This window comes from Chaetodon trifascialis, chromosome 21 (assembly GCF_039877785.1).
Source record: "Chaetodon trifascialis isolate fChaTrf1 chromosome 21, fChaTrf1.hap1, whole genome shotgun sequence".
Classification (NCBI taxonomy): domain Eukaryota; kingdom Metazoa; phylum Chordata; class Actinopteri; order Chaetodontiformes; family Chaetodontidae; genus Chaetodon; species Chaetodon trifascialis.
The window spans coordinates 17,792,733-17,818,989 of NC_092076.1; the positions used below are offsets into that span (position 1 = coordinate 17,792,733).

Genomic DNA, 26,257 nt, shown 5'->3' on the forward strand with positions numbered 1-26,257 from the left:
TACAATCTGCTGAGAGATGCAGAGAGCCTAGATAAGACACAGCCTTTTATAAAGGGAAAAGCCTGCTTAAAAAAAAAGCACCATGTGACGCAACATGACCCAGTAATTGAATATGAATATCATACTATAATCTTTCCCTGGCTTTTCTCCTTACAAACTAATAGCTTTATAAATGTATTTGCTGCGGGAAACGTAGCCTGTAAATCAAATATAGACTGAGGAAAATCCTGCGTAATATATGACACTGTAATACTAAACATCTAGGAATATCATTTTATGAAAATGCTTATCGTGAATTACAACCGTATAGTTGAAAACCAAAATAATAGTAATGCAACAATATCAATCACTAATGTTTAATTGTATTGGTTTTAATTTATATTCTACTTTAAAACTGTATTAATATAAAATCTAATACCTCTCATACAGCTTATGCTTGGAATGCTGTTACATTCTTTATATTTGCACTGTTTTATTATTCGACTTCCGGTCACATAAAGCACTTTCAATCACAGCAAAGTGGCTAAGTTTTTCAAGAAATGCTAAATGAAAGTATTTTGTTTGAGTCTGACTTTTCAAATAGGCTGTGAAATGTGTTCTGGTCGTCCACCGCTGGATGTCCCACTTCCATAAGGGTGGATGGAGGGCGAGAAGACAGAGAGGAGGAGGAGGAGGAGGAGGAAGGAGGTGGTGGTGGTGAGAGCGGAGCTTGATTATTATGCAGTGAGTGAGACTCAGTAATAGAGCTATCAGATCAGAGAGAGAGAGAGAGAGAGAGAGAGAGAGAGAGAGATCGGTCAGTCTCGTCCGGTCTTTCTTCTCCACTTCAGATCGGAGGTGACAGGTGATCAGGCAGTCTGTCTGTCTGTCGGTCTGTCGAACTCCAGCGGATGTTCTTGGGCAGACTTCTTCGCACAGCGGTGAGGCTGGACGGATAAACTCCCCCATGGCGCTGGAACCGGAGGGGAACAACCGGCTCCTGCAAGACGTGCTTGCGAGACCGGGCAACGAAACGTGCGCGGACTGCGGCAATCCAGGTAAGCGAGCCGGCAGAGCCGCCGCGCGCAGCCGCGCCGGGCGCTCGTGGAGCACGGAAGCTGCTGCTGCGCGCGGGGTGGGGGACACGAGCCGACTGACGCCTCAAAGCCCGGCAAGTCTGGCTGAATCTGGTCCACAAATGATGACAAAGGCCTGGCAGGACACGTATTTAAAAAAACAAAAAACAAAACAACCTTTTGCAGGTGTAGTCATGCCGAGCAGACGTGGACTCTGGACTCGAAGCCATAAACATATGAAACACTCCTTCGAGGCTGTGTGAGGCTGCACAAAGGCATGTCAACTGTCCCCTCCACAGCTATCACTGTTATTACTGTGTGTGTGTTAGCTGGTGTTGTGGTGGCACCATGTTCTCCAGTGTCAGCAGCCTCCATACAGCTTGCTCACTAATTACTGGTGTGTGTGCGTTCTTGTTTGACATGTTTGTTTTACATTGACAGGACACTCATTTCACCTATGTTAGTCTCCTTTAAGCAGCTCCATCCTTTTCCTCATCTCTCCATCCTCTCCCTCTCTATCCTCTCCCCATGCATCCCCCCTTTAATCCCCCCCCCCCTTCTTCTCTCTGAAATGGCAGTAAACCAGTGAGTGGCCACAGAGGCTCCAGCACGGGCTGTACGCCCAGTGTCTGGAGCCGAGCCCGTCCAGGATGCCTGTTCCTTGGCCCTGGCTGCGGCTCCTGCGAGGACTGGCTGTAGTGGAGCAGCTTTCAGATAGCTTTGTCTGAGCGGTGGACACTTGAAGAGGGATTTCATTTTGGCCAGAGGCTGTTACCTTGTTGAGGGATAAGCAGAGAGATGGCTGGCATTTTGGTTGGAGCTGTATGTCAAGTATCTGAAATTTTTATGTGGCCTTTTGCTCTGTAGTCCACCAGCTTACGTAACGCAGTCCAGCCTATGGCCAGCTCAAAAGCTTTTACACAAACTGATTTTTGGTGGTGGCTACATCAGTCAGTTGGTCCACCATTTTGGTCCAGGCTGAAATATCTCAGGAACTGTATTGGATGGATTTCCATGACATCGGTTCAACATTCATGTTTGCAGAGGATGAATCCTGATAACTGATAAGTGAAATGTCTTAGATTGCTATGAAATGTTCTATCAGAATTGTCTTTATTGGTCAAGTGTGTGTGCACATACAAGGAATTTCACAGGAAGGATTGCATCAACTGTCATGATCCTTGAGTTCTCCCTCTTCATTAATCCAGAATTTGAACTTGTCCAGTACTTTGGTTTATGATTAAATACCTGCAAAAGCAGCGACATTCCCACCAGCTTCAGCTGTACTTCGTGTTTCATGCTAATTTGCCACCTCTGTGCCTTCAGCCTTACAGAGCTGGCTATTAGTCTTGTTCAGGGAAAATTGGTACAATTCCCCCTGCCCACATCGCCTGTCTTCACCTTTGGGATACATTTTCTAGTATAGTATCCCTAAAGTGTTCTGCAGCGCTCCACCATGCCTGAAGGAAACATCGGCTCTGATTGTTCCCCTGCTGAGACTGTTCATCAGCTTTGCTCGGCAGATACTTTCACCTTTGCAATCACGACGTAATCAAATGTAGCCGTGGTCCAGCAAAGGTGGACAGATGTCCTGTGATCTGCCAAATAGTCAGAGAAGGGTGACTGATTGACCACAGTGAAGGAAACCTCAGCTGGTGAGGTGGCTCATTCGATATTCTCTCTTATGGCTCAACAAGTGCCAAGAATGCCTTGAGCAAGGCACGGCTGGTGAAGCTGCTGAGTGGTCAGCAGTATCCTGTGACTCTGGCTGAATCGTATTTGCATTCGAACGCTGGGCTCGTTCCGTGAAATTTCCGGAGAGCAGGCTGCACAGATGAGAAGTGTTGGGGTGGCCATCCATCAGCCCATCCGTTATCTTCCTCCCCCTCCTCTGCTACCAGATCAGGCATTCTCGGGCTCATAATTCCATCCATCCATCCATTATCTATACCGCTTATCCCTTTCGGGGTTGCGGGGGGCTGGAGCCTATCCCAGCTACAATGGGCGAGAGGCGGGGTACACCCTGAACCGGTCGCCAGCCGATTGCAGGGCGGGCTCATAATTCATATCTCATAATGGTCAAGATATGCATTATTGATGCCGGTTTGGCGGCTCCTTCCCAGATGGGGACGGGATCTTATCTCAGTGGCTTTTTCAGAAAAACATCAGAGTTTCATTACAGCTCAGAATACCACAAATCATCTCAACACAGCAAAGTAAACTGACACACACGTGTTGCCCTGGAGAAGATGGGAGCTTACTTAGGACGACTTGAGGAGGATAGTTAACAGCTAATGTTACCCTATGGATGTACACTGTGGACAGAGAGATACTGTAAGCCACATTGATACAGACTGATATATAATTGATAAATGATGGTTGTGAGCATTGTCCTCTCAGTCTTAGGTCACTTATTTGTTGAGCATTTCTATAGTTTGTTTGCATAGTTCCTCAAATTACATTAATTGAAGTTAATGACAGAAAATTTTGCCACAGCTGCTTTGTGTGTGTGTGTGTGTGTGTGTGTGTGTGTGTGTGTGTGTGTGTGTGTGTGTGTGTGTGTGTGTTTGGGATGGGCTAACCATAGTCTCCATACCAGGCCTGAATCAATGAGTCTCTTGATGATTAACAGCGTTGCAAACAAGAAAAAGCAAAATATGCCTCTTCCTTTGCTGTTTTCATATTGTGTAGTTTAATGCTGTACACTTTTATTTGCCGCTTTTGTGATCCAGCTGCTTTGTTACATGACTTTGTTTCCAGATGTTTCAAGCAAAAGGTTCTTGGCGCCACAGCTGTAGTCTTGTCTGTATGACTACTTCCACACTAAGCCCTCTAATCTATAAAACACTGTTTTCCTGTGAGTGTGTGCGGGTCGTTTTAATAAAGAACACTGACCGCAGTCACTTCTTCTTCAGTGACCAAACTGCACATCACAGCCAACATCTGGCAAGGAGTGGAACAGACTTCTGAAAAATCAACATAAATACAGGTCAATGATAACAGGGCTGTGATCGGCCATAGGCATTTAACATGAATAATGAGTCAGAGACAAGACAGTTGTCTTCTTAACGTTCGCTGTGGTCTTATACAGCTCAATTCACAACTGACTTGTTCACAGTTACACATTTTTCTCTTTCCGTTGCTAGACAACTGAACAAGTGTGAATTAGTGATTCAGTCATGGCCCGTACACACAAACTGCTAACCAGTGGTCTTTTGCATCTAATCAAAAGGAATGAAGAAGTGACTGCCCTCACTGAGGGTCAGAGGCCGTGTGGCAAAGCAAAAGCTCAGTTTTCCTCATTTACACTTAAAGAGTAAGCCAGTGCTTTCAGATTTATACACATATTGAAAAAAGCTTAGTTTTTTGGGCGAGAAAAACACAGTTTTAGTGTGGGCAGAGGGCTGAAACAGACAGCAAAATGTTCATTTGTTAAGTTAACTGGCTTAATTTGAATGTGCTCTTAGTTGCAGCGGAAGACAGTTCATTTCAGTTGCTGTCCCCAATCACATGTGTTCACAAAAAGACGCAATGGCGAGCTGACAAGCTTTGCAAGGTGCCATTCCCTCTGCACAAATTCAGTCCAAAACATCAGGGGTAAGATGTTTGCTTCTCAGTCAAAAGCTGCACTGAAGTTAACAAATTATGCTCCTCCAATATGGCCGCTGCATTACATCACTATACACTATTGTGTGTGAACGTGCAGGCTGACAGAGTAAAGACAGACTGTCACATCATCAGCAGTGACCTGGCTGTCCTCCCTCGCCCCCACCTTATCTCCCCATCGCAGATGCAACATCCACTTAGCAGACAGAAAGCCTGCTCTAATTGGTCTGAAAACACACACGTTGGTCTCACCGCTTGTGCATTTTTTGTGCTTCGTCATTCTTACTCTGCCCTTCCTTACCTTTGCCACCACCCCCCCCCCCAGCTTTTCTCTGCTGGCGTGCTCAGATGAGGCCGCTGAGAGGCTGAGCAAGGAGCTTATACGGCAGGGTTTCTCTGTAGCTCAGCAGCGCTGCGCTCCTGCCCTTCGCTAAGGACACACAAACGAGTTATTCCCTCCAGAGAGAAGCCTCAGCAGTCCTCTGAGGTGCGAGGAAGGTGTTTGTTGAACAGCAAGAACAGCAGGAACTCTGATGAGACAGGAGGGGGTGCAGGCTCCTGCGTGGCAGCCCGTGGCTCGTTGCTTTCCAGAAGAGTTTTCTATGTTTCAGAGGGGCAAGGTGGAGAACACAAAAACGAACGCATCCCCCATTCGGAGGGATGGGAGGCTGCAGTGACGGCGCCGTACCCCTCTGTGAAATGGTACCCAAGCAGCTGATGAGTGAGCCACGGAGTGTAAAGCATGAATGAAGCTGCTGATGCCAATCAGCTAATGCAAGCAAGAGTTCAGCGCTCTGCCTGAACTAATGCAGTGCTCCGTGTTTGGAGATTGTATGATAACACTAAAAAGACTTAGCATTCAAATATACTGCATGCATCGCGTCTTACACTCGACTGTTTTGTTAAGAGTGTGTGTCAGGGTGGAGGATAAAATGATTACAAGACATTTAAAAGGCGACGCAGATACATTTCAGCCATGTGAACAGGATGGTGGATGGTGGTCATGGTGGTAATTAATGGCTTTGTCACACTTCACACACAAACTGGTTTTTCACTAGAGGCCGTTGTCATGAATTAGCTTGAAGTGTTGTAATGTGTCATATTGTATTCCATTTTATATAATCCCTGCTGTTACTAAATGTAATCTGATTACAACTTTTTTCCTGTTTTAACAAAATGCAGTTATCTTTTTTTTACATAAGGCCATCCATTCTGTTACTCACACGATTTAACCCATTCAAGTGGAATCCTTAAAGTGTATTTAATGTCCATTGTTTCACATGCATTCCATCTGAAAAGTCAGCCTTTAGAAATGAAGAAACCTTGAGGATTTTCTGATGAAAGCCTCTGGAATTTTTGACGAAGCCAGATTCAATCATAGCTAAACACAAGTGAAGCCAAATCTAACACTGTAAATAAAATACTGAGCATATGCCTGAGGGCTTTTTGCTGAGACATGAGAGGGTCACAACCTCAGCTGGCCCCGCTGTCTTGTCATTAACCCCCACCACGGTGCAGCCTCTGACAGACTGATGTGCGTATATGTCCAGACGTATGAATGAGCTGCTGCAGATGCAGCAAAGTGCCTGCAAACGCTGACAGGCACAGGGGCTGCCATTGTGTAAATGCCCCCTCATTCATTTATCCTGCATCTGACCTGCAGTAACGCCACAGGCGCTTCTTTCTTCAACCATGTCAAAAGCTCTGCTGTCTCCCCACCAAACGAGCCCCTTAACTCCCGCAGAACTCGACTTTCCTCTCAACAATCCCTCGGAGACGGAGCCAGCGTGCAGCAGCTCTTTAACAAACACGCCTCAAACTGCATATGTCAGAGAGTCGCGCTACATCAGGAGCTCCCCGCGTCCCGTCTGCCGCGACTGTGCATCTGTTGTTCACAGTAATCCTGTTGAGAGACATCTTCTACCTACATGTAGAGGAGGAAGCCCTGTGCGTGCGTATGTGTGTGTCGATGCTTGTGTGTGTGTGGCTAGTTAGTCATGCGGCCACAGTAATCCACATGAGTGCTGTCTGCTTCTCTGTAAGGCCTGACTCAGACAGCGATGACCTCACCACCGAATGGCTGGTTGTGTGTTTTTGTGTCAGCAGGGTTGTGTGGAGGTGTGTGTCTGCGTGTGTGCGCGTGCATATTGCTGGCCAAAAGCACATGTAACGGGTATAAAAGGGAAGATGTTTGATTCCTTCACATCCATTTCTTGTGCTTGATCACGATCCAGAATGAGTAAAAGATGAGTTGACATTTATTCACACATCGCCGTCTTGTCGTGGGTTAAAAGAGATCAATCAGCAGAAGATTGTGGTAGATGGCAGTAACACCCTCAGGGGATAATGTGAGCTGGCATCCTCCCTTTCCTTCCTACCTCTCCTCCTCCATCACCTCCTCCAGCTCTGACCCTCTCCTCTCCTCTGCTGCTCCCTCGTCAGCCTCTGTGGCATCTCCATCTATGCTTTCTCCAGCCTCAAGAAGATGGACAAATGCACAATTTTTTTGCCTCCCTCTGTTGGCTGTCTTGTGATTCCCTTGGGAACTCTCACTGTGCGTGCGTGCATGTGTGTGTGCGTGCGCTCACATGGCTGCGGTGCACCACGCTGAGGGCCTCCTTGTGTGAGAAATGGCAGCTGCAGAGAGGCTGAGATGGAGAGTGAATGTGGTGACTTCTGAGCGTTGCCCGTTGAGAACATTGTACTCTCGGTTGCTCGTGGTCATGCATACACTATGCGTGTTAACATGTGCAAATACACTGTAAAAGAGGCTCCACACACACATATTCCAGCATCATGAATAGAGCCTGACGAACACATTGGCATGGCTGATGTTCAAGGCTGCTTTTAGCTAAAAGGCTAGTTCAAGGTATTGCTTATAGTTGAATTTTCAACTATGCGTATCAATCATCAATCAAATGATGATACCTGGTCTCAATGCAGTATTGATGAGTCCCTCATGAATGCCATGATTATGAGCCAAAAAACTAAAGAAGCCACTGACATTTCTGTGAATTTTTATGCTAAAACGCTTGATCGATAAGTCAACCACCAGAAAATGGTTTGTGATTTATTTGGCTCAAGGTAAAGAGTCCGTAGTGACGGCAGCAGCTCTGTGAGGCTGGAGGCACAGAGGTGCTTTGAGCTAAATGCTAACATGCTCACAGTGACAATGCTAACATGCTCAGTTTTAGCAGGTACAATGTTTACCATGTTCTTATTTTAGCATGTTAAATGCTAACATATGCTAATTATCAGAGTCATTTGGCCATAAGCCAAACTATTGGAGAAATTAAGTTTGACCCGATGACGGTGAAAGACAAAAGATCCGGCGATCACCAAAGCGAATGTCTTGATCACGTTTTTGTGCCAGTTCATCTGGGAGATGCTGAGATACAGGGCCCACACTCACCAAGGGGCCCCCTAAATATCACACCCTGACCCTCATTATGCCGTTTTGGTTGGTTTGGTGAATTTTAGAATTCATTTAGTTTCATTTGAATGAGTCAGTTATCTCAGATTTTGATCTGTGTCCTGTCTTTTCATGACACGGTGCTGCAGTCTAAGAGGCCTGTTTTTGTGTTGAGTCATTGGCAGCTTTGCCAGGCTGAGACAGAGACAGATGGACATCTACAACTGGACTTTACTTGCATTTAGTTTGTTGTTCGGATTCAACTGAATAATTCACTATCTTGGAGTTGAACCAGCAGGCGTCTGGGAAACAAAGATGTGTGTTAACGTGTGTGTTTGTGAGAGGGACGGAGAACAAACTGGTGTGCTGGACTTGTGGCTGCAAACTGCTCTGCTCATCAATGCTGCTCATTCTGTTCATACTGTAGTCAAATTATTTGGACCAGGACTGATGTCATTTTTCATGAGCAGTTAACTAGCTCCTGCTGGTGTGCATCTTTCCACTGATCTTTAATTTAAACCAATCAGATCAGCTCTGCCTTCAGTGCAAAACTCCCATCTGCATTTTCACCTCGCTCTCTTCCTCTGTCTCCTTCGTTTTCTGACACTCTGTTCTCACTACACTCTGTCACTGTCTCTGACACACTGCGTCTCTGACTTTGACAACTTGATTTGCATGGATGGAATCAAAGTCTACGTGCGATACAGTGACTCAAATGTACCTTTGCTGAACACCCACGGATGCTGCTGCTGCTGCTGCTGAATCACATTGCAGGCACAGAAAAAGCTCTTTTTATCCCTCCTTTTTTTGCAAATTCTGTCTGACTGCTAATGAGACAAAGTGTGTGTTTAGTCACGCGCTCGTGTTGGCATTGAACAGGCATATGGTCTGCTTAGAGACGATGTGCAGGTGCGTGTGCGCGTGCATGTGCAGCCAGTGTGCCTTTTTCTGTTTTTCTTGTCTCCTTTTAAAACATAAAACCTTGCATGGCCTCATACAGTAAATGTGAGTGTGTCAAAGTGTATTTTGGAGTCTGGTGATGCGACTAACCTGATCACTACCTTGGCTGACTTCTCATCAGATCTCAGGCAGTCTGTTTCCTGTCAGTAGGCTAAATAGGATTTCCCCAAAACCACATCTTGCTGCCCGGCTCTCCTTTACGAGCGGGGACACACTCATCCAGAGTCTCTTGTAATATTTGCTTCATTTACTTTGCTCCTATTACCTCTTAACAGCGCCGGCATCAGCACTTTCAGTATTTATAGCCTGAACCTTGAGCTGGTGTTCTCTTTGTTGCAGCGCTTTTTACGACCAGATTTTCTCACCCCTCCTCCTTTATCTCTCTTCTGTGTCCACCACCGCTCTCTCTATCATCCTCCTGCACCGCTTCGCCCGATTTCATTTCCTCTCTCTTCTCCCTTTCTCCCCCAAAACTCACTTCCCCCTCCTTTCACCTCCCTGCGTCATTCCTCTCCCTCCCTTTCTTCCTCTCTCCCTCTCTGTCCTGCAGAGCCGGACTGGGCGTCGCTGACTTTGGGTGTGTTTGTTTGCCAGGCCTGCTCGCTCCTTCACCGGAGCATCCCCCACATCAGCCGGGTCAAGTCTGTGCAGGACACATGGGATGCCAGTGAGGTGGAGGTAGGGCAGGAATTGAACATACAGTGTACTCACATCACAAAATCTCCACGTACAGTCAACATATGTATGGAAAACATGCACACATTCTGAATAAATATGCCAAAACTTGAAACAGTGGGCCTCTCCTGGCATCAGTAGTTAAATCATATCATTTAGAAGATATTGACGATACAGCTGCCAATGGTGTGTCGTCGGAACATGACGTTAGATACGAGAAATAAGCAGGTTATAGAGATGGAGTTGGGGGTATTATGCAATAGGTGCAACAGATGATGTTCAACTGGACGTTGACCTGCAGAAAGAGAGAATATTTGGTAAATGTGTCACCTTTATAGACCTCCATGTCCTGTTCTCGTGAACGCGACCTCGCAGGAACACCTTCAGAGAATTTCTTCAAATTTGGCTCAAACGTTCACTCGGACTCACAGATGAACTGAATAGAATTTGCTGCTCAAAGGTCAGTGTGACCTCAAAAAACATGTTTTTGGCCAAAGCTCAAGAAGTCATACACTAATTATGACAAGATTTCACACAAATGTCTCATAGTACAGTTATGAAGTGATGACATTTTCTCTGCGAAAGGTCAAAGGTCGGCTTCACCGTGACATCGTAATGTTCTGCAAAAACACTTTTCTGTCCATATTCAGCACCATAACTGAGGAACAGAGGGACAGATTGTGACCACGCTGCACGTGTGGTCCAATACTGAATTGGCGACACTGATCTTCTAACTGTGCTGTGTTTAGATCTTCTGTGCTGCTGGGTTTAAGATGTGTGTGAAGCATCCACATTTTACAGTTTGTAGCTTCTTTGCAAACATGCATATGTGAAGAATTGCCATCCACCGCACGCTCATTGGCTCAGCTGATGTTAAGCTTCAGGTGGATGTATACTGCCACCAGACTGGTTGGTGGAGGCATAGAACTGTGAGGCGTACGTTCCACTCAAAGGAACAGTTTGACATTTTGGGAAATATGTTCAACTCGCTTTCTTTGCAAAAGATTCGCTACACCCAGCGGCCTAAAGGAAGCATAAAGATAAGATAAGAGCTATCCGAGCTCTGTGCAAAGGTAACAAATTCTGCCTCTAACGCTCACGAATGAACACATCTATCTAGTTCGTTTAAAATGTGCAAAAAAGTGTAAAAGCATCGTGGCGTTAAAGGTGTTTATATGCCAGACTGGGGTGAGACCAGTTGCCAGGCAGCCAGTAGAGACTCCAGGAAGTTACTGGTATCAATCTTCTTTTTAACTCTCAGCAAGAGAGCAAATGAGCATGTTTCCCAAAATGTCAAATTCTCCCTTTAAGAACGAGTCCGTTTGCTCAGGTGGCTTTTGCGTGAGGCCAAATATAACTCTGAAGTCTGCATCATCATTGTGTACAAATCCCACTACAAGCAACACAATGATGCATATTTAGCATGTGAATGGTATGAACGCGCGCACAATGCAGGCAAAAAATATGAAGTATGGAGCCCGTGGTAACTGCAGAGTGTTAAACTGCACTATTATTCTTTTTTTGTTGTTGTTGCTATGGCAACAACCCAGTTAGGGGACATTTTCTTAACAATACCACAGAAAACAAAGCAGGATAAGGAAACATGGCATGAAAAAAAGGGAGAGTGATGCTTTTTTTAAACCGAAGTTTAATCCTGATCTGCTCAAGAACATGATCTTCAGCTGACCCTGACATCTGACCCCCACCCCCCCATCTGGAGGGAGAGCGTTTCCTCACAGGGATCAATGAAGTATCATTCCATTAGCGAGACAGTTCACACTTTTCTCCTGAGTGTAAAAAGAAGCTGAGCTGTCATGTGATTTGCAAACATGTCCCCGAGCAGAGATGTACGTCAGCGAGAAATACGAGTTGTGTGCAGAATGGTAAAGAAGTGCTTGTGCTCTGCTGCGGATGAGCGAAGTCGTCCCTTGAATGGGTCAGCGCTTAACACCACTGCTGGGTGACAAAAGGGACTTTGGGGGAGGTGATGCTGATATGAGTCATGAGGAAAAACGAGTGCTTGTGAGTGTGAGAGGACAATAATTGGGATGTAATGAAGATTTGACTTGCAGGAACATTTTAATAGTACAAGAGTATTAGATGATCGGACTGGATGTGATTGCAGTGTGGGAAAAAAAGGCGAGGCGTTGTTTGTGTTGAATCTCCCCCTTTCTGTAATTACAGCTTTGGGAGAGTTTAGAGATGAGATTCTGAGATGCCAGACTTTATTGCTGAGATTTCTGGAGCTGTCCCACTCCAATAAATCATCCACAACCAGAGGAGACACTTTTGTCTAACAACCACAGTAGGATTCACTTTATTAGCTGCCCCTCACTCATACTTGGTATGAGCGTCAAGGTGGCACACATGTCCCACGGGGGTCTTGCTTCATGTTGACTTACTATAATAATGTCACTAAGTTCCTGCAGATATTTCTTAATCCCTCTCATCTCGAAGGTCTCTGGGATGTGACAGCTGAGGGAAAGGGTGCGACATACTTTAAACATAATGAAACCTTAAACCAAGCATACATTCACTTCCACACATAGCGTCAGATTTATTAAATGAGGTCCATCCATTGCCTTGTTGCATGCTGGGAGGCTTTCCCACAGGGACGCTGCAGTATTTTAACCCCTTTTTTGTCTTTATCTTAGTCGCTACACAACAAGCAACTTTGCACTGTCAAAGGGGTTTGGTTGACCATATTTGGCATTTTGTATGCAAATGAGCCTGCATGAGGACGAGCAGAGGGATGGAGAACAAATGAGATTTAGAATTCGTATGGCGTGAAGGTTTTGATAAATGAGACCCCAGCTCTTTGTTTTATATGATGCCACGGTGGAGAGGAAAAATCAGACTTCTCCATCTCATTTGGTGTTGCCATGTGAATCATATTATCATGAAGAGTTGGTTATTTTATTGAGCAGTAAGTGAATGTCATGCTCTGCAGATGCTCGTTTCTGTCTGGAATAGTAAGCAGGTTGCATAAAGGCAAGGTGTACCTATAAAGTGGATCCTGAGCAGAGGTTGTGTCACGTCCGAGGTGTCTAATGTGTCACATTGTGGCCGCAGGTGTGTCAAACGTTCACTTCCGTGACTTTCTCGACTGCTTTGTGTTTTGGTTGAATTTCCTGCCACTATCTGACCTTCACAATAAAACGCCACAGCGCTGCATCCCTTCCAGAGCCCCTCAGAGGATAAGAGAGGCGCGTAGAGGGATTCAGCCAGCTGGATTGGACTCAGGGATTATCCTTGGATGAACACACACAATGGAGGGAGCGAGGGCAGAAGGCAGACACGTCCCAGCGCAGCGTCGCTATTTCCACAATTAATCCCACAGCAATGCTGGGGCCTCATTGTCAGCTGAAGAAGTTGTAATGCTTCTGATGTATTCTATGCTTGTCACAGTTAAAGTTAATGCTATTTTCTTTTCCTACTCTAGTTTTGTTGTAACCCTTCTCTAGGTCTTATTTCCAAGCAGCTGTTATGTGAATCTGCTTTAAAAAACATTTCCTAGAGGCATTTTTTTTGCTAATTTCTGTTTTATGATGTCCTTAAGGAACAAAGATGTTGGTGCTCTTTTTACTTTATCTGACATTATTTTGAAATTGACCAGGGTGTGTTGCTGTCTTCCAGTTAATGGCTGCGATGGGAAACAGTGCAGCCAAGGCCAAATATGAGCAGAAGGTTCCCGCTTTCTACTACAGACCAACACACACCGACTGCAAGTAAGTACTCCGTCTCAGACGCTGGAGGTGCAGCCTCGCATCGTACACAACACGGCTGCATTGAGATTTTTAGAAAAGCAGTGTACCAGTGCGATCTGATAGGACAAAATCTGTGCTAATTGATTTAGCCTTCTTGGTAGTTAGCTTGCTTTTGGCGACATGGCTGCCTTTTTCATGGAGGACATCTTGACATATATTTCATAGTATAACAAGCAGGTGGAAATAAAATGAACGACAGCTGCAGAGAACAGAGCCATCGTGAATGTTACTGGTACCACCTGTGCTGGGCGATTCAAATGTCTGCTGTGAACAAGTCATTTGCAATGAAAAATGAAAAATCCCCTGCAGCCCGGAAAGGATTTTCCCCATAGACCTCCACTATAAAAAAGATGTATTTATTTCTTGGTATTTCTTGCTGGAAATGTTGTGTACAATGTTTTTTTTTTTTTTTTTTTTTGAGAGGTTTTGATCTGAAAACATCAGCCTGCTGTGTCTGGAAACCAAAACAGTGCAGTTGCAGGCATTAAAACCAAAAGTCTAAGCAGAAAGATGATATAAAACAGCAGAATGCTAATTAGCTATTGGTGCATTACATGCGTGGTGCATAACACACAGTCACTTGATTTATTGTTCATAGAAAAGTTTTGGCTTGTGTAATATTGGCCTTTTTTTTAGCTCCACATGCCTCTGCCTACACTGCCTGCTACTGAAGGTGGTAAGAAAGTGCTGAATGTAGTTACTTGCTGTTCAATGCACCATGCTGTGCAGTGGGACATTGTTAGTGTCAATTTATATTTAGTGCACTGTTTCACACCTCGCGCTGTCTATACCACTTAAATATGACTTTCTGTTCCTCCTTTGTGCCTATAAAAAGAATTTACACACCCCTGTGGACTATTTCATGGTAAGACCTTTGAGTCACAGTGGATTAATTATGTTCTGTAGGCATACATTTGTATTTTATCAAACTTGAATGGATACTTGAACGTTTCCTTCTTTTCTTCCTTTTCTGACGTCATGCGCTTTGGTTTCATAAGTCGAGGTAGCAGCACTTCTGATTTTCTTGTGCATTTTAGGCTCGTCCGTCCATCTGTCTCTGTGTCTGCCTCCGTTCAACATAATTTGATTAAAATAGACAAAAACCGAACCAAGAATGGTGAAGTGAGAGAAAGCCTAGATGAGAGAGAAGTTTCTTCCTCAGTGTCTGTGCCACGGCGTCCGTTTGTGTTCTCCGACTCCCCTGAGAACCTCAGGGTTCAGTGTGCTTCCTGTTTCACTAGAAGGTGTCATTCAAAGAAATGTCTGCAAAGAGGAAGACATCTCACTCCCTGACGCTCATAGAACGGTTCTATTTCTACTTGTGAAAGAAAAGGGCCGCATAAAGGGAGAAATGTGTGGAGGATGAAAGCACTTTGGAGCATGGAAGCAGGGACTGGAAGGGTGAGAGAGGTAGAGAAGGAAACAGGATGAGAGAGATATGTTGGCATGGTGATGCGGTGACTGTTGCCATTTGTTTCTCCTCACACTGGAGAGGAAGATGGTCTAAAATTGAGATTGCTTCCTTTATATGCAGCTTTGGTAGAAAGTAGTGATGTTTGACGCTGCACATTTTATGTTTCAATGTGATACGTGTCTTAATTGTTAATTCTTTGCCAATCAACATTCAAATTTTTGGGAAATACTGTTTTTTTTTTTTTACTTTCTTCCTGACAATAAGTTAACAAGAGCGCTACCGCTCTCATATGTGTGTGTCAAATACACAATCTACAGCCAGCAGCCGTTAGCTTAGCTTAGCTTAAAGACTGGAAACAGAGGGAAAGAGCTAGCCCGGCCCGGTTTGGAGGTAAAACCATTTGTCAGCAACAGCCGGTTATTAGCATGTTATATCTTGTTTGTTTCATCAAACAGACATGTGGTTCTACAGGGGGTTATATGTCCGACTGATTCTTGGCTAGGAGCATTAACTTCCTGGAGTATCACTGACAACAAGACTTCAGGAAGAGCAGCCATCTATTTCACTTTGGATCAATGCCCTTAAAGTACATCACTTCTTCGAAATATTTTAGTTTTGTCTTAAATGTAAATATGAGTTTTTGAGGGGGAATAAAAGTATTGGCAGCGTCAGCAGTGAGAGCGTTAGGCTCTGTAATGAATAAAATGAAAGTGCATCCTGACCTTGGTTTTTTCAACATTTTCAAAACTTCAAATTCAAGCGTTGGCTCAGTTTCATTTGTTAGATGTGAAATAGTTTGGCCGTGGAACACGCTGGCTGACCAAAAAGACTTTTAATCAGGACACAGCACACAGTTAGCTCTGGTTGAGATGTATTTCTGCAGTGTAATATAAGTATAGTCACGCAGAACTACTAAAGATCCATAAGGAACAATGGAAAGAGGAGATTTGGAATAAGCCAAAGCTCAGAAGCTATGTTCAAACCAAAGTAGATCACTTAACCTGATGTAAGGTTTAGCTTAAAGAGAAGGCAGAGATGAGCCCGTATGTGCTCAGTTAAGGGAGGCAGAGAATTTCATTTTCCGTCCCGCTGCCCTGAAGGTACTATGTCGAGTCGGCTTTTTAATGAGGAGATTTTTGTCTGAGCAAGATTTATAGAAAATGCATGACAATGAAGACAGAGCACGCTGTATCCATCGTAATGAGGCGTCTCTGTCATGGACATGTAAAGTTTGGAAATGTCTGGTGTCTTGTAAGCCCATATGGGCTGGGCATCACATGGTGCAGGACGCTTAAATAAACAAATCAATCAATCAAAACTGGAGGTCAAAATAGAAATGTTCATTGACTTGAAACTTGCCTATTATTTATCATACTGTGTGTGTGTTACATACAGCATTTAGTGAGTGTGTAAGTGAGGCGAAAGCTAACTGTGTGTGTTTTTCTCTGTCTCCAGGCTGCTGAGAGAGCAGTGGATCAGAGCCAAGTACGAGAGGAATGAGTTTGAATTTATCGAGAAACAGGAGCCTTACTCTGCAGGTATGCGCACACTGACATGTTTGCATTAATCCACCTGTGAAGACCCTCTGCTCATTAGTACCCCTCTGAATGAAATGACATGGCCACAGCTTGAATATTTAATGATTTAATTAGTGATAACTAATATTCAGAGTGATTTTCTGAATGTAAATAGCACAAAATGGAGATGTTGCTATCATTGTTGTTATTGCTGGTGTACTGTAATGGTGCCAGCTGCATTTGGAAAAAAATAAAATAAATTCATGCACCGATTTTTTTTTGTCGCAGTAGATGCGATGGCCCACTTATAAGTATAGAAAGAACACAAACACAGGCACAGATTCAAGCAACACTCAAATGGAGTTTGAGTAAAAGAAAAGCGAAAATGGCTGCTGTGTTGTGTCAGTCTTGCGTTGTTTACCCTCCGATAAGCAGAACCTTGAAAACTCCTTGCACAAACATTTCCCAGTGGATGCCAGACGCCCGGATTCAATTATCCTCAAACATCCATCGGCGACTTTCAAACATTCATTTTCATCCTTCTTCTCGAGTGGCTGCGTACGATTTCAGTTTATTATATTATTATATATTCAAGCAGTGACACTGGAATTGTCACTGCTGTAGAATAGAGCCCTGTGTGTGTGTGTGTGTGTGTGTGTGTGTGTGTGTGTGTGTGTGTGTGTGTGTGTGTGTGTGTGTGTGTGTGTGTGTGTGTTACTCACATAAACCTGTTTACAGTCACACTGTAGGGACGTATATGTAAATGCACGTGCATGTTCATGTATGTAATGTCTCCAACAGTAATAGAAGCATGGTGTGTGTGTGTGTGTCTGTGTGTGCTTGTGTGTGTGTGTGTGTGTGTGTGTGTGTGTGTGCATGTGTGTGTGAGGAAGGGTGCATGTGTGTCTGCTTGTATACATTTCACATCTTGTTTCTGATTGGCTTGCAGTGACCTCATCTGTTTATCCGTGCACACACACACATACACACACACGCAGACAGAGTATAATAATATGAGTCATTCTGTCATCTCTATTTGTGCATTTATGCTCTCTTCATCACTCATTGTGAGGTGCACGACATCAGCGTGTGTGTGTGTGGGTGCGTGAGTGGGCAGCTGAAATTGACTGCTGGCAGTAACCTGGCCTTCACAGCGGTCAATGGTAATATTGATCCATATGCAAAGGATAGGAGGAAGAAAAAGAGTGTCAGGGAAGGAGGCGAGGGTGGGGACAAGGAGGGCTATCGATCCATGAGGTAATGCCAGTGTAGGTGAACGTTTCATCTCAGACAGTCACAAAGACGCACAAACACAGACACACACAAAGATGGAGCGGAGCGAGCGCAGAGGATGAGAGGACAGGCAGTCAATGGCAGTGAGATTTGAATCAGGAGAATGAAAAAGAGCAACAGAGTAAAGAAAGTGTGTGTGAACAGTCATGTGAAGGACTCCGTTATGACACAAGGAATATTCTGTACATACTGTAGATGAGAGTTTGGCTTTCAGCGACCTACGAGGGTCATAGGAAATCTCAGAGGTCGCTCATAGTGACTTTGCGGTTCCTTTTAGCTCTTCTTTTGGTTTTAGGCTCCACAATTTAGATAAATCCGCTGTCCACCGCCTGACCAGCACCAGACAGCAGACAGACACTGTATCATGAAACATTTAGCAGCTAAGAAGCCAGATATTTCCCCCAGGAGTTGGTCGAGGCCAAAGCAGAGCTAAAAGGAGTCTGAGTATTGGACGGACATTCATCAGGTGGCCAGAGACACAGCTTCAGATAAGTTCCTGTGTCCTCCATGTCTGCTGGAACTGTTTGCTGATGCTAACTACGGTTAGAAGATGTCAGTGTGGTGGTTACAGCTATTTTGTGACTGGAGTCTTGTGGTTATTAGCCTTGCAGATGTAGTAGTTTTGTCTGGGTTTTGAGATATCTGTGAAATTTCTGCCTTTCCAACAATACAACGGTGGTAAACACAGTTTCTTTATGGTGCTTACAGCATTAAAAAATCAAAATCTAAAAAAATATTCCTAATTAATCGATGAATATTAATTATATTAATATAGACCACATGGTGAATAGTTTTCAGTTGAGCTCCTTTCTACCAAAGAAATAATGCTAATAATAATTCCTAATAATGAAGGTGAGTGAGAGCATTTGCCTGAGAAAATGAAATGAAAACTTTTAAAATGTGTCCACTGAATTGATCTCTCCTCTCATCCATCACCTCCTCTTTCAAACACACTGCAAATCCTTCCTCTAAACTTCCACTGTTTCATTTCTTTCGTTCGGTACGTCTCTGTGTAATCACGCGGAGCAAATTAACTCCTCTTTCATCCCCCGCTTGTCATTTCCAGTGAAAGTGTATTCTACAATCGGCACTCATTATAAAACGCTCTGGATAACATCATCAGTCAAATGGCTGAAATGTAAATGAGTGCCTTCTCTGGAGCGCCACCTGATTGTGCTTTGAGACCCTTCTCCCATCAAGCCCCCAAAATAGGTCCAGATTAGAAAGGAAACACTTCACAGCGTGATCAAAATAGAAGCAAAAGGAGAGAAAAGGAGACAGTGTTGTTGTTTTTTTTTTTACCAAAATAGACTGAAGAAGACGAAATTACAGGCTATAAATAGAACAGCATATCATTAACATGGAAAAGGATGTTCTTTGGTACAGAGACAGTTAAATTTGTGTGTGTTGTTTCAGCTGCATCTCGTCTGTTTGCATCCTGGTTTTCGCGTCTCTTCGTCTCCTTTCTCTCGCTCCTCTTCTAAATGCGATTTCAAACGATCTTTGATTCTGCTCAACAGGAGGATCATCTTACACCAACCAGCTACAACACCTCGCCATTACTGGTAGAAATGCCCCCTCCGTTTAATCTCTCATCTGATCTGATGGGTTTTTTGATACCAGCCTCCCAACCGCACACTTCTTCTTCTTCTTCTCTCTCTCTCTGCCCAGGGTACAGAGAGGGGTTTCTATGGAAACGAGGAAGAGACAACGGTCAGTTTCTCAGCCGAAAGTTCATCCTGTCGGAGAGGGAGGGGGCGCTGAAATACTTCAACAAGCAGGATGTAAGTGAGATGATGCAGCTGATTTTAAAGGCGAAATTTCACTGGGGCTAAAGCAAGGAATGTGAGGCTTTGACTGCGTCCAGTCTGATGTTCATGTCCTCCTCAACCAAGGCCCGGGATCCCAAAGCAGTGATGAAAATTGAGACCCTCAATGCCACCTTCCAGCCGGCCAAGATTGGCAACCCCTGCGGCCTGCAGATCACCTACCTGAAAGACAACAGCACAAGGAACATCTTTGTTTACCACAGTGATGCTAAGGTACACAGTCAGAGGCTTATTTGCATTGATACATACTTGTGAACTGTATTACTGCACATTTTTCCCTTTAAAAAAAACTTGTGGAGTGTTTTCTACAATGCAGCGGCATGTCAAGTCTTAGTGCACTAATGAAGGGTTGGTGGTATAGTATGCATGCTGTGTTCTGTTAAATACCCTTGGAGTTGGAAATGTCCCTTAACAATTTATTTCCTCTCGTCTTTTTTCCATAACTGTTCATTTGTAGTGTCAGTGGCTTCGGTCGCTCCGTACAAAGTATTTAGATAATGACCCATTTTGGGCTGTTTTGGCTCTGAGAGTGGAGTGCTGACATTTAGCCTAACATCAGAGGTGTCTATGCTCACATTCAGGGAAAAGAGTCAAACACTGGGGGCCTGTGGGACAGAAAGGCTGTGACTGCTGCAGTGTGGATGCGAGGAACCTCAAATAGCCTTACAGCTTAACGTCACTGTCCCTCTATAGACAGACTGCAGTTTTATTTTATGTTATGTCTTTATTTCTTTTATGGCTTTGAATTTAATCCAGGTAGCATTACGGAGAAGATATTGCTGAAACTCTGACTCATCATGACCATCTACTCGAACCCCGCGTAGCCTATAAGCTAGTTCCTGCCCTTCTGTTCTGTCGCTGGCTGCAGCTGTTGCTGTTCATACAGCATTTCAGAAGCCGCACATCCACCCCAGCGTCTACCTGCAGGGTCTGAGCACATCCTCCCCATGGGAGGGAGTCATTATGGTCACTGCTGTGCTGAGCCTGGCGCTTCCTTGAGGGCAGCAGTGAGGTCACAGGCATGGACGCCAAATGTCAACGCTGTACATTTGAATCCATTCCACATGGGTTGTCTGACTGAAGCCAGATGAATGCATCTTTTTTTTTTTGTTTCATCCTTGCATCTTGAGGAAATTATTAATAAATGCTATAATACTACAGTAGGTAGATAGATAGATACTTTATGCATCCCCAAGGGAAATTCACAATAAGTTTCTTCCATATGTTTCCTCCAAATATTTGAAATGTTCAGCAACTGTCCAACAGACCTGCTGCGTCTGAATGAAAAGACTGTTTACAATTCATATTTCCTTTTCAAATTACATTTTACTTTCCTTGAAGCAAACTAAAAAACTACAAATTATTTTGTTTTGAGGAATTTGTAGGCTGGCTATGGGTAGAAAAGACAAGTGTGTGTGTGTGTGTGTGTGTGTGTGTGTGTGTGTGTGTGTGTGTGTGTGTGTGTCTGTCTGTCTGTCTGTCTGTCTGTCTGTCTGTCTGTCTGTCTGGGGGAGAGAGAGAGTTCATCAAAATGAGAAGATCAAAGATAAGACAGAGACAGTTATTAATAAGCATTCAGGGAGTGAGTGAAGCCTGAGACAGCAACAGCACCGCTCCCTCTGCTGGCCGAGCAGTGAACTGCCGGCTGTAGCAGAAAGAGTTCATTGGGTTCGTTCAGTGTCACTGTCACTTTCGTTCTGTGGTGGAGTTATCGACAGCACTGCAGCATCCACACGGCACAGATACCTTTGACTACACCTCAGCGCCTAGAAAAGATGCCTTCACTGGAATCCGAGAAAGAGACGTTATTCACTCAGAATCCACAATGCATGCTGTGAATAGAGATTGTATGAATTCCAGCAGGACACGTTGGCTCTGAGGGTGTGTGTTTTATTGTTTTGAGCAGGAGATGGTCGACTGGTTCAATGCCATCAGAGCGGCCAGGTTCCACTACCTACAGGTGGCCTTCCCTGGAGCAAGTGATGAGGAGGTGAGGACACTGTTATGGAGCTTTTTTTGTTATTACTATGCAGAAACTTTGTCAAAGGTGATAACGATGCATTCCTAAGCCAAAAAATGTAACATAAATGACTTTCAGGGGTTGACCTTTGAGTCTTTTTTTGCCGCTCCATTCATCCTTAATCTGTTAGTATTTAACAAGCATTATTTTTTTATTGCATGCTTTTATTTTATGCGCTTCTATTTTGTCTTTTCTTCTCTAGCTGGTGCCAAAACTGACCCGAAACTTCATGAAGGAAGGCTTTATGGAGAAAACGGGTCCGAAGGTGCGTGCTGTGGTTGTTCTTGCCGGATCCTACAGCCCTTCTAAAGTGAAAGCTGGAGTAATAGTGTTATTGCACCTTCATTTTACATTTACATTTGGTCAAATCTGACCAAAGTGTCTGCAGGTCAGCTTTTTTATTGCCTTATGACCACTTAAATTGAAGATATGTCTACTTGCAGCCCCTCAACAAATGATTTCTTAAAAAATGAAAGATTAATTTGAGTAATTGAGGCCTGAAAAATACAATCTGGTATTTAATAAGAAAAATATAATTTTTATTTCATATAATTATATATAATTTTATATAATTCTGACCTAACCAAACAAAATGGAAAGGCTTCAGTTTGTCGACACTAGCAGACCCCTGTAGACCTCTCATGACAGGTATGCTGTTCGACTCCCTTTTGTTTTCTCTGTTCAAAATGTAATTGTCTCTGTTGCTCTGTCACAGCACACAGAGGGCTTCAAGAAGAGGTGGTTTACTATGGATGACAGGAGACTCATGTACTTCAAAGACCCTCTGGTACGAAGAGATCCGCTCCCTCGTGACCTGTCGTTTAGTTCTGACTGATCGCTTTGTTTGTTCACAGGTCTTTCCTCTCTTTCTTCCCATCTCCCAGGATGCTTACGCCCGCGGTGAGGTGTTCATCGGCAGTAAGGAGCACAGCTACACTGTGCTCTCCGGTTTGCCCCCGTCCACGCAGGGCTACCACTGGAACCACGGCATCACCATCGTCACGCCGGACAGGAAGTTCCTGTTTGCCTGTGAGACCGAGGCTGAGCAACGGGATTGGATAGCTGCCTTCCAGAGGGTCATCAATCGGCCAATGAGGCCGCAGGAATATGCAGGTGTGGAAAATTCTTTTTTTGTTTGTGTGCGTGTGTGTTTATGGTTCTGTGTTTAAAGGGAGTTTTAAAGGGAGTTTTTACCACTAGTAGCACTGTGAAGCTGTGGCTATGTTATTTTCACCCTGTGACACAGTAGCATCAGAGGCCATTGTTATTGAGAACCACACATTGTGCTCCCCATAGTTGCTTCATTGTTCTGCAGAGAGCTGATGTATACACTATGAAGCCCCAGTGGCCTAATGGATAAGGCACTGGCCTCCTAAGCCAGGGATTGTGGGTTCGAGTCCCATCTGGGGTGACTGACAGCAGAGTGGCGCAGCGGAAGCGTGCTGGGCCCATAACCCAGAGGTCGATGGATCGAAACCATCCTCTGCTAGCTGTGTTTTACCGGCAGCTGCTTTCTGACTGACACAGTTACACAGGTAAATGTGGTCAAGCCACATTTGTGGTCACTGTGAATGGGCCAAGAGAGAAATCCAACCATAGTTAATGATCCTCATCATCATCATCATCATGAGCCCTGTATCACAACACTCAGTCTGGCTCTCTTTGAGGTACCTGGCTTCACTTTGGTGGTCCTGGATAAACGCTGTCACAAAGCTGGATCTATTTCGACCTCACTCAGACCATAGCACCACGGTCTTCACATTGAATGATGCTATCATCTACCTGTCGTTGAGACCATATATCAACAGTTCTAAAACATAAAAGCATCCAAGTGAACACACCGCCTCCTCTTTGCTTTACTCACCTCATCTGAGACCTGCAGTTGAGATCGTTTGGGACTCCGCTTTTTACAGTCATGGTGGTGCAGGTGCCGGTGTCCCTGAGGATTGTACGTGGGTTTTCCCTTTCTATGTTTCACTTGCATTTAAATAGGAGAGGGCGACACTTCTTGTGTGATCTCTTCTTTTCATTTCAGGTAGCCTAATGTGTTGCACCTGGTGCTGAGCAGTTACTTTATTTGTCTGCAGAAGATGTTCAGCTCAGTTCACATTTCATATTACAAAAGGTTTCAACGGCCTGTTAGCGTGTGCCTTTCTCCCTGGGTGTCATGGACCCCTGTGATGGCCATCATGAATGCCCCTCTTGTTTGGGCATGGTACATTTATTGGAGGATATTTTGTGGAAGAGTGCAGTCAAAGAGCCAGGCGGGTGGATCAGTGTGTTCATGCTGGGGCAGTGCAGTCTCAAACCATCCATCTAAGTGAGAGGGACCACTTTCCCAGGAACCATACCCAGAAGCACAGACATTAGCATACCCCTGACCTGATTATAGGCAGCAGCCTAGGTAAAAAAATGTGCTCCCCAGCCTTCACACAGCCAAGCTTGTGTGCCCCGTGTCCCCTGTCCTCTTTGTGTTTCTGTTTCCCTTTGATGTTCTGCATAAAGCCCCAGTGGCCTAATGGATAAGGCACTGGCCTCCTAAGCCAGGGATTGTGGGTTCGAGTCCCATCTGGGGTGACTGACAGCAGAGTGGCGCAGCGGAAGCGTGCTGGGCCCATAACCCAGAGGTCGATGGATCGAAACCATCCTCTGCTAGCTGTGTTTTACCGGCAGCTGGTCTCTTCCACAGCTTTCCAGGTGACACAGTTACACAGGTAAAGGTAAATGTGGTCACTGTGAATGGGCCAAGAGAGAAAGTCAACCAGTTCATGATCCTCGTCATCATCATGAGCCCTGTATCATGACGCTGAGGTATGAGGTACCTGACTTCACTTTGGTGGTCCTGTGTCATGGACTCCTGTGATGACCATCATGAGTGCCCTTCTTGTTTGGGCATGGGACATTTATTGGAGGATACTGAGAACTCGTGTAGGGCACTTCCCTCTTTCCCAGGAGCTGTACCCAGAAGCACAGGGATGGTGGCTTTAAGTCCTATCTGGGGTGATGGACAGCAGAGTTGTGCAGCAGATGCATTTGGTCATGTCACTGATGAATTGATAGATTGAAGTCAATCTCTGCTGACTGTCTTTACGGGCAGCTTCACAGTCTCTTTCACTGTTTTCTGACTGACACAGTTCAGGCTTAATTTGCCTCAGCTGGCTCAAAAAACAGCAATCAGAGACACTGAGTGTCACAGCAGTGGTCATTAAATTTCTTAGTGAAGCCAGGTTTTCTTCATCAGGCTCTGTGCGGGTTCCCATAAAAAGAGGCATTTGGTGCATCATTGGACTGTTTTTCTGCACGAAATGGAGCGATTGTGTGCACTGCTGTAGATACACAGCCTTGTTTGGTGACATTATTCACACACAGCTCAGCAAGTTTGCATATATAAGGTGGCTTCACGGGGTATCTTTAATTTTGTCCCTTGATAAGCATACAGAATGGAGTCTGTTTGTATTAAATATGCTCTATCATTTGTCTGTTGTTCTGTGTAACTCGACCTTTTGTGTGTCTTTTGCAGTGGAGGCCCATTTTAAACACAAGCCTTGAAGACTGCAGGAAGCCACAGCTCAGCTGGACCGGCCCAGTCTCATTCAGATCAGAGACAGTCCCAATGTGTGACCACAGACCGTGGCGGGAGGCGGTGCGGTGGGGTTGGGGAACAGGAAGGGGGTCTGGGGATGGGCCAGGGTGAGAAAAGATGGTGGAGAAAAACAAACGGGCTCTGAGTCTGTCTGTGTGTAGAAAACTTGAACTGGAATGGGATCGAAGACCCGTCATGGGTTGAGATGTCGCTGACGAGAGGCCAAAGGGTAGATGATGTCATCACTATTGCGCCTACAAACCTTGTGCTATACATTATCATCCATCCTTTCCTCAGCCATGTGGATCCTTTCCCTGCAAACCCCTCTCACCCCCCCCCACCCCACCCCAGATTTCGTCTTGTGAATGGTTCATTCTACCTGTAATCTAATGTAATTATGTAATCTAGAGTCATTTCACTGGTTGCTTAACAAAGACAATGCATTGTTAATTTATTGAATGTACAGTTTTGATGACAGTGGCTTACCATGTGTGTGTGCGTGCGTGTGTGTGGAATCGTGACATTTTCGTTGAGGACGCTGTGAGGTTGGACCTCCGGCACTGACACCCTGTTAAACCTGAACCTACAAAGTGCTGTTAACAACAAATATGCATAAAAACACAGAAACTCTCAGTGATCACCGTCGCTGTTAACGTAGCTGGAGGTGGCTGATCTGCATCCAGACAGGGTTCTTTTAAAACCTCAATCTGACAGCTGTTCTCTTTTTTATTTGTACTGTTGAACATACCGAGTCATCGTAGACAGTTATTGCTGCTTTAAAGGATTGTAATGTGACAGGATTGTAATTTATATAACACTTCTTCAGCTGATTTATTGACATACGGTTTGCATCTTGTTTTAAGGACACATGGTTGTGTTGACCTTTAAATCACAGTGACAGTTTGTTTCATTATAAAAATCTTAACATCAATACAGATGAACCTGAAATCAAGTGGCCGTGTTTGATTTGTCCTCAGCATTTAAGTCACTTCAGTATATCTGTGTCTTCTTTCTTCAACAAATATGACACTTTTCAAACTCAAGGATTAAAGGATTATTCATGTTTATTTCAGGGCAGCACAGTGGTGCGGTAGATAATGCCCGTGCCTCACAGCCAGTTCGATCC

At 44.6% G+C, this 26,257-nt stretch overlaps 1 protein-coding gene and 2 non-coding genes across 3 annotated transcripts; all 3 read left to right on the plus strand.

Moving 5' to 3' along the window:
- Window positions 1-667: 667 nt before the first annotated feature.
- Window positions 668-26,081, plus strand: LOC139349642 (arf-GAP with dual PH domain-containing protein 1). Its single transcript, XM_070990582.1, has 11 exons — window positions 668-1,037; window positions 9,584-9,711; window positions 13,345-13,436; window positions 16,345-16,427; window positions 19,371-19,483; window positions 19,595-19,741; window positions 21,435-21,518; window positions 21,751-21,813; window positions 22,264-22,335; window positions 22,433-22,661; window positions 25,069-26,081. The coding sequence occupies exons 1-11, from the start codon at window positions 947-949 to the stop codon at window positions 25,095-25,097; spliced, it is 1,131 nt and encodes a 376-aa protein (XP_070846683.1). The 5' UTR covers window positions 668-946; the 3' UTR covers window positions 25,098-26,081.
- trnar-ccu (transfer RNA arginine (anticodon CCU)) lies at window positions 22,887-22,959 on the plus strand. The gene has a single exon. It is a non-coding gene; the product is annotated as a tRNA-Arg (tRNA).
- Window positions 24,053-24,125, plus strand: trnar-ccu (transfer RNA arginine (anticodon CCU)). The gene has a single exon. It is a non-coding gene; the product is annotated as a tRNA-Arg (tRNA).
- Window positions 26,082-26,257: the final 176 nt, after the last annotated feature.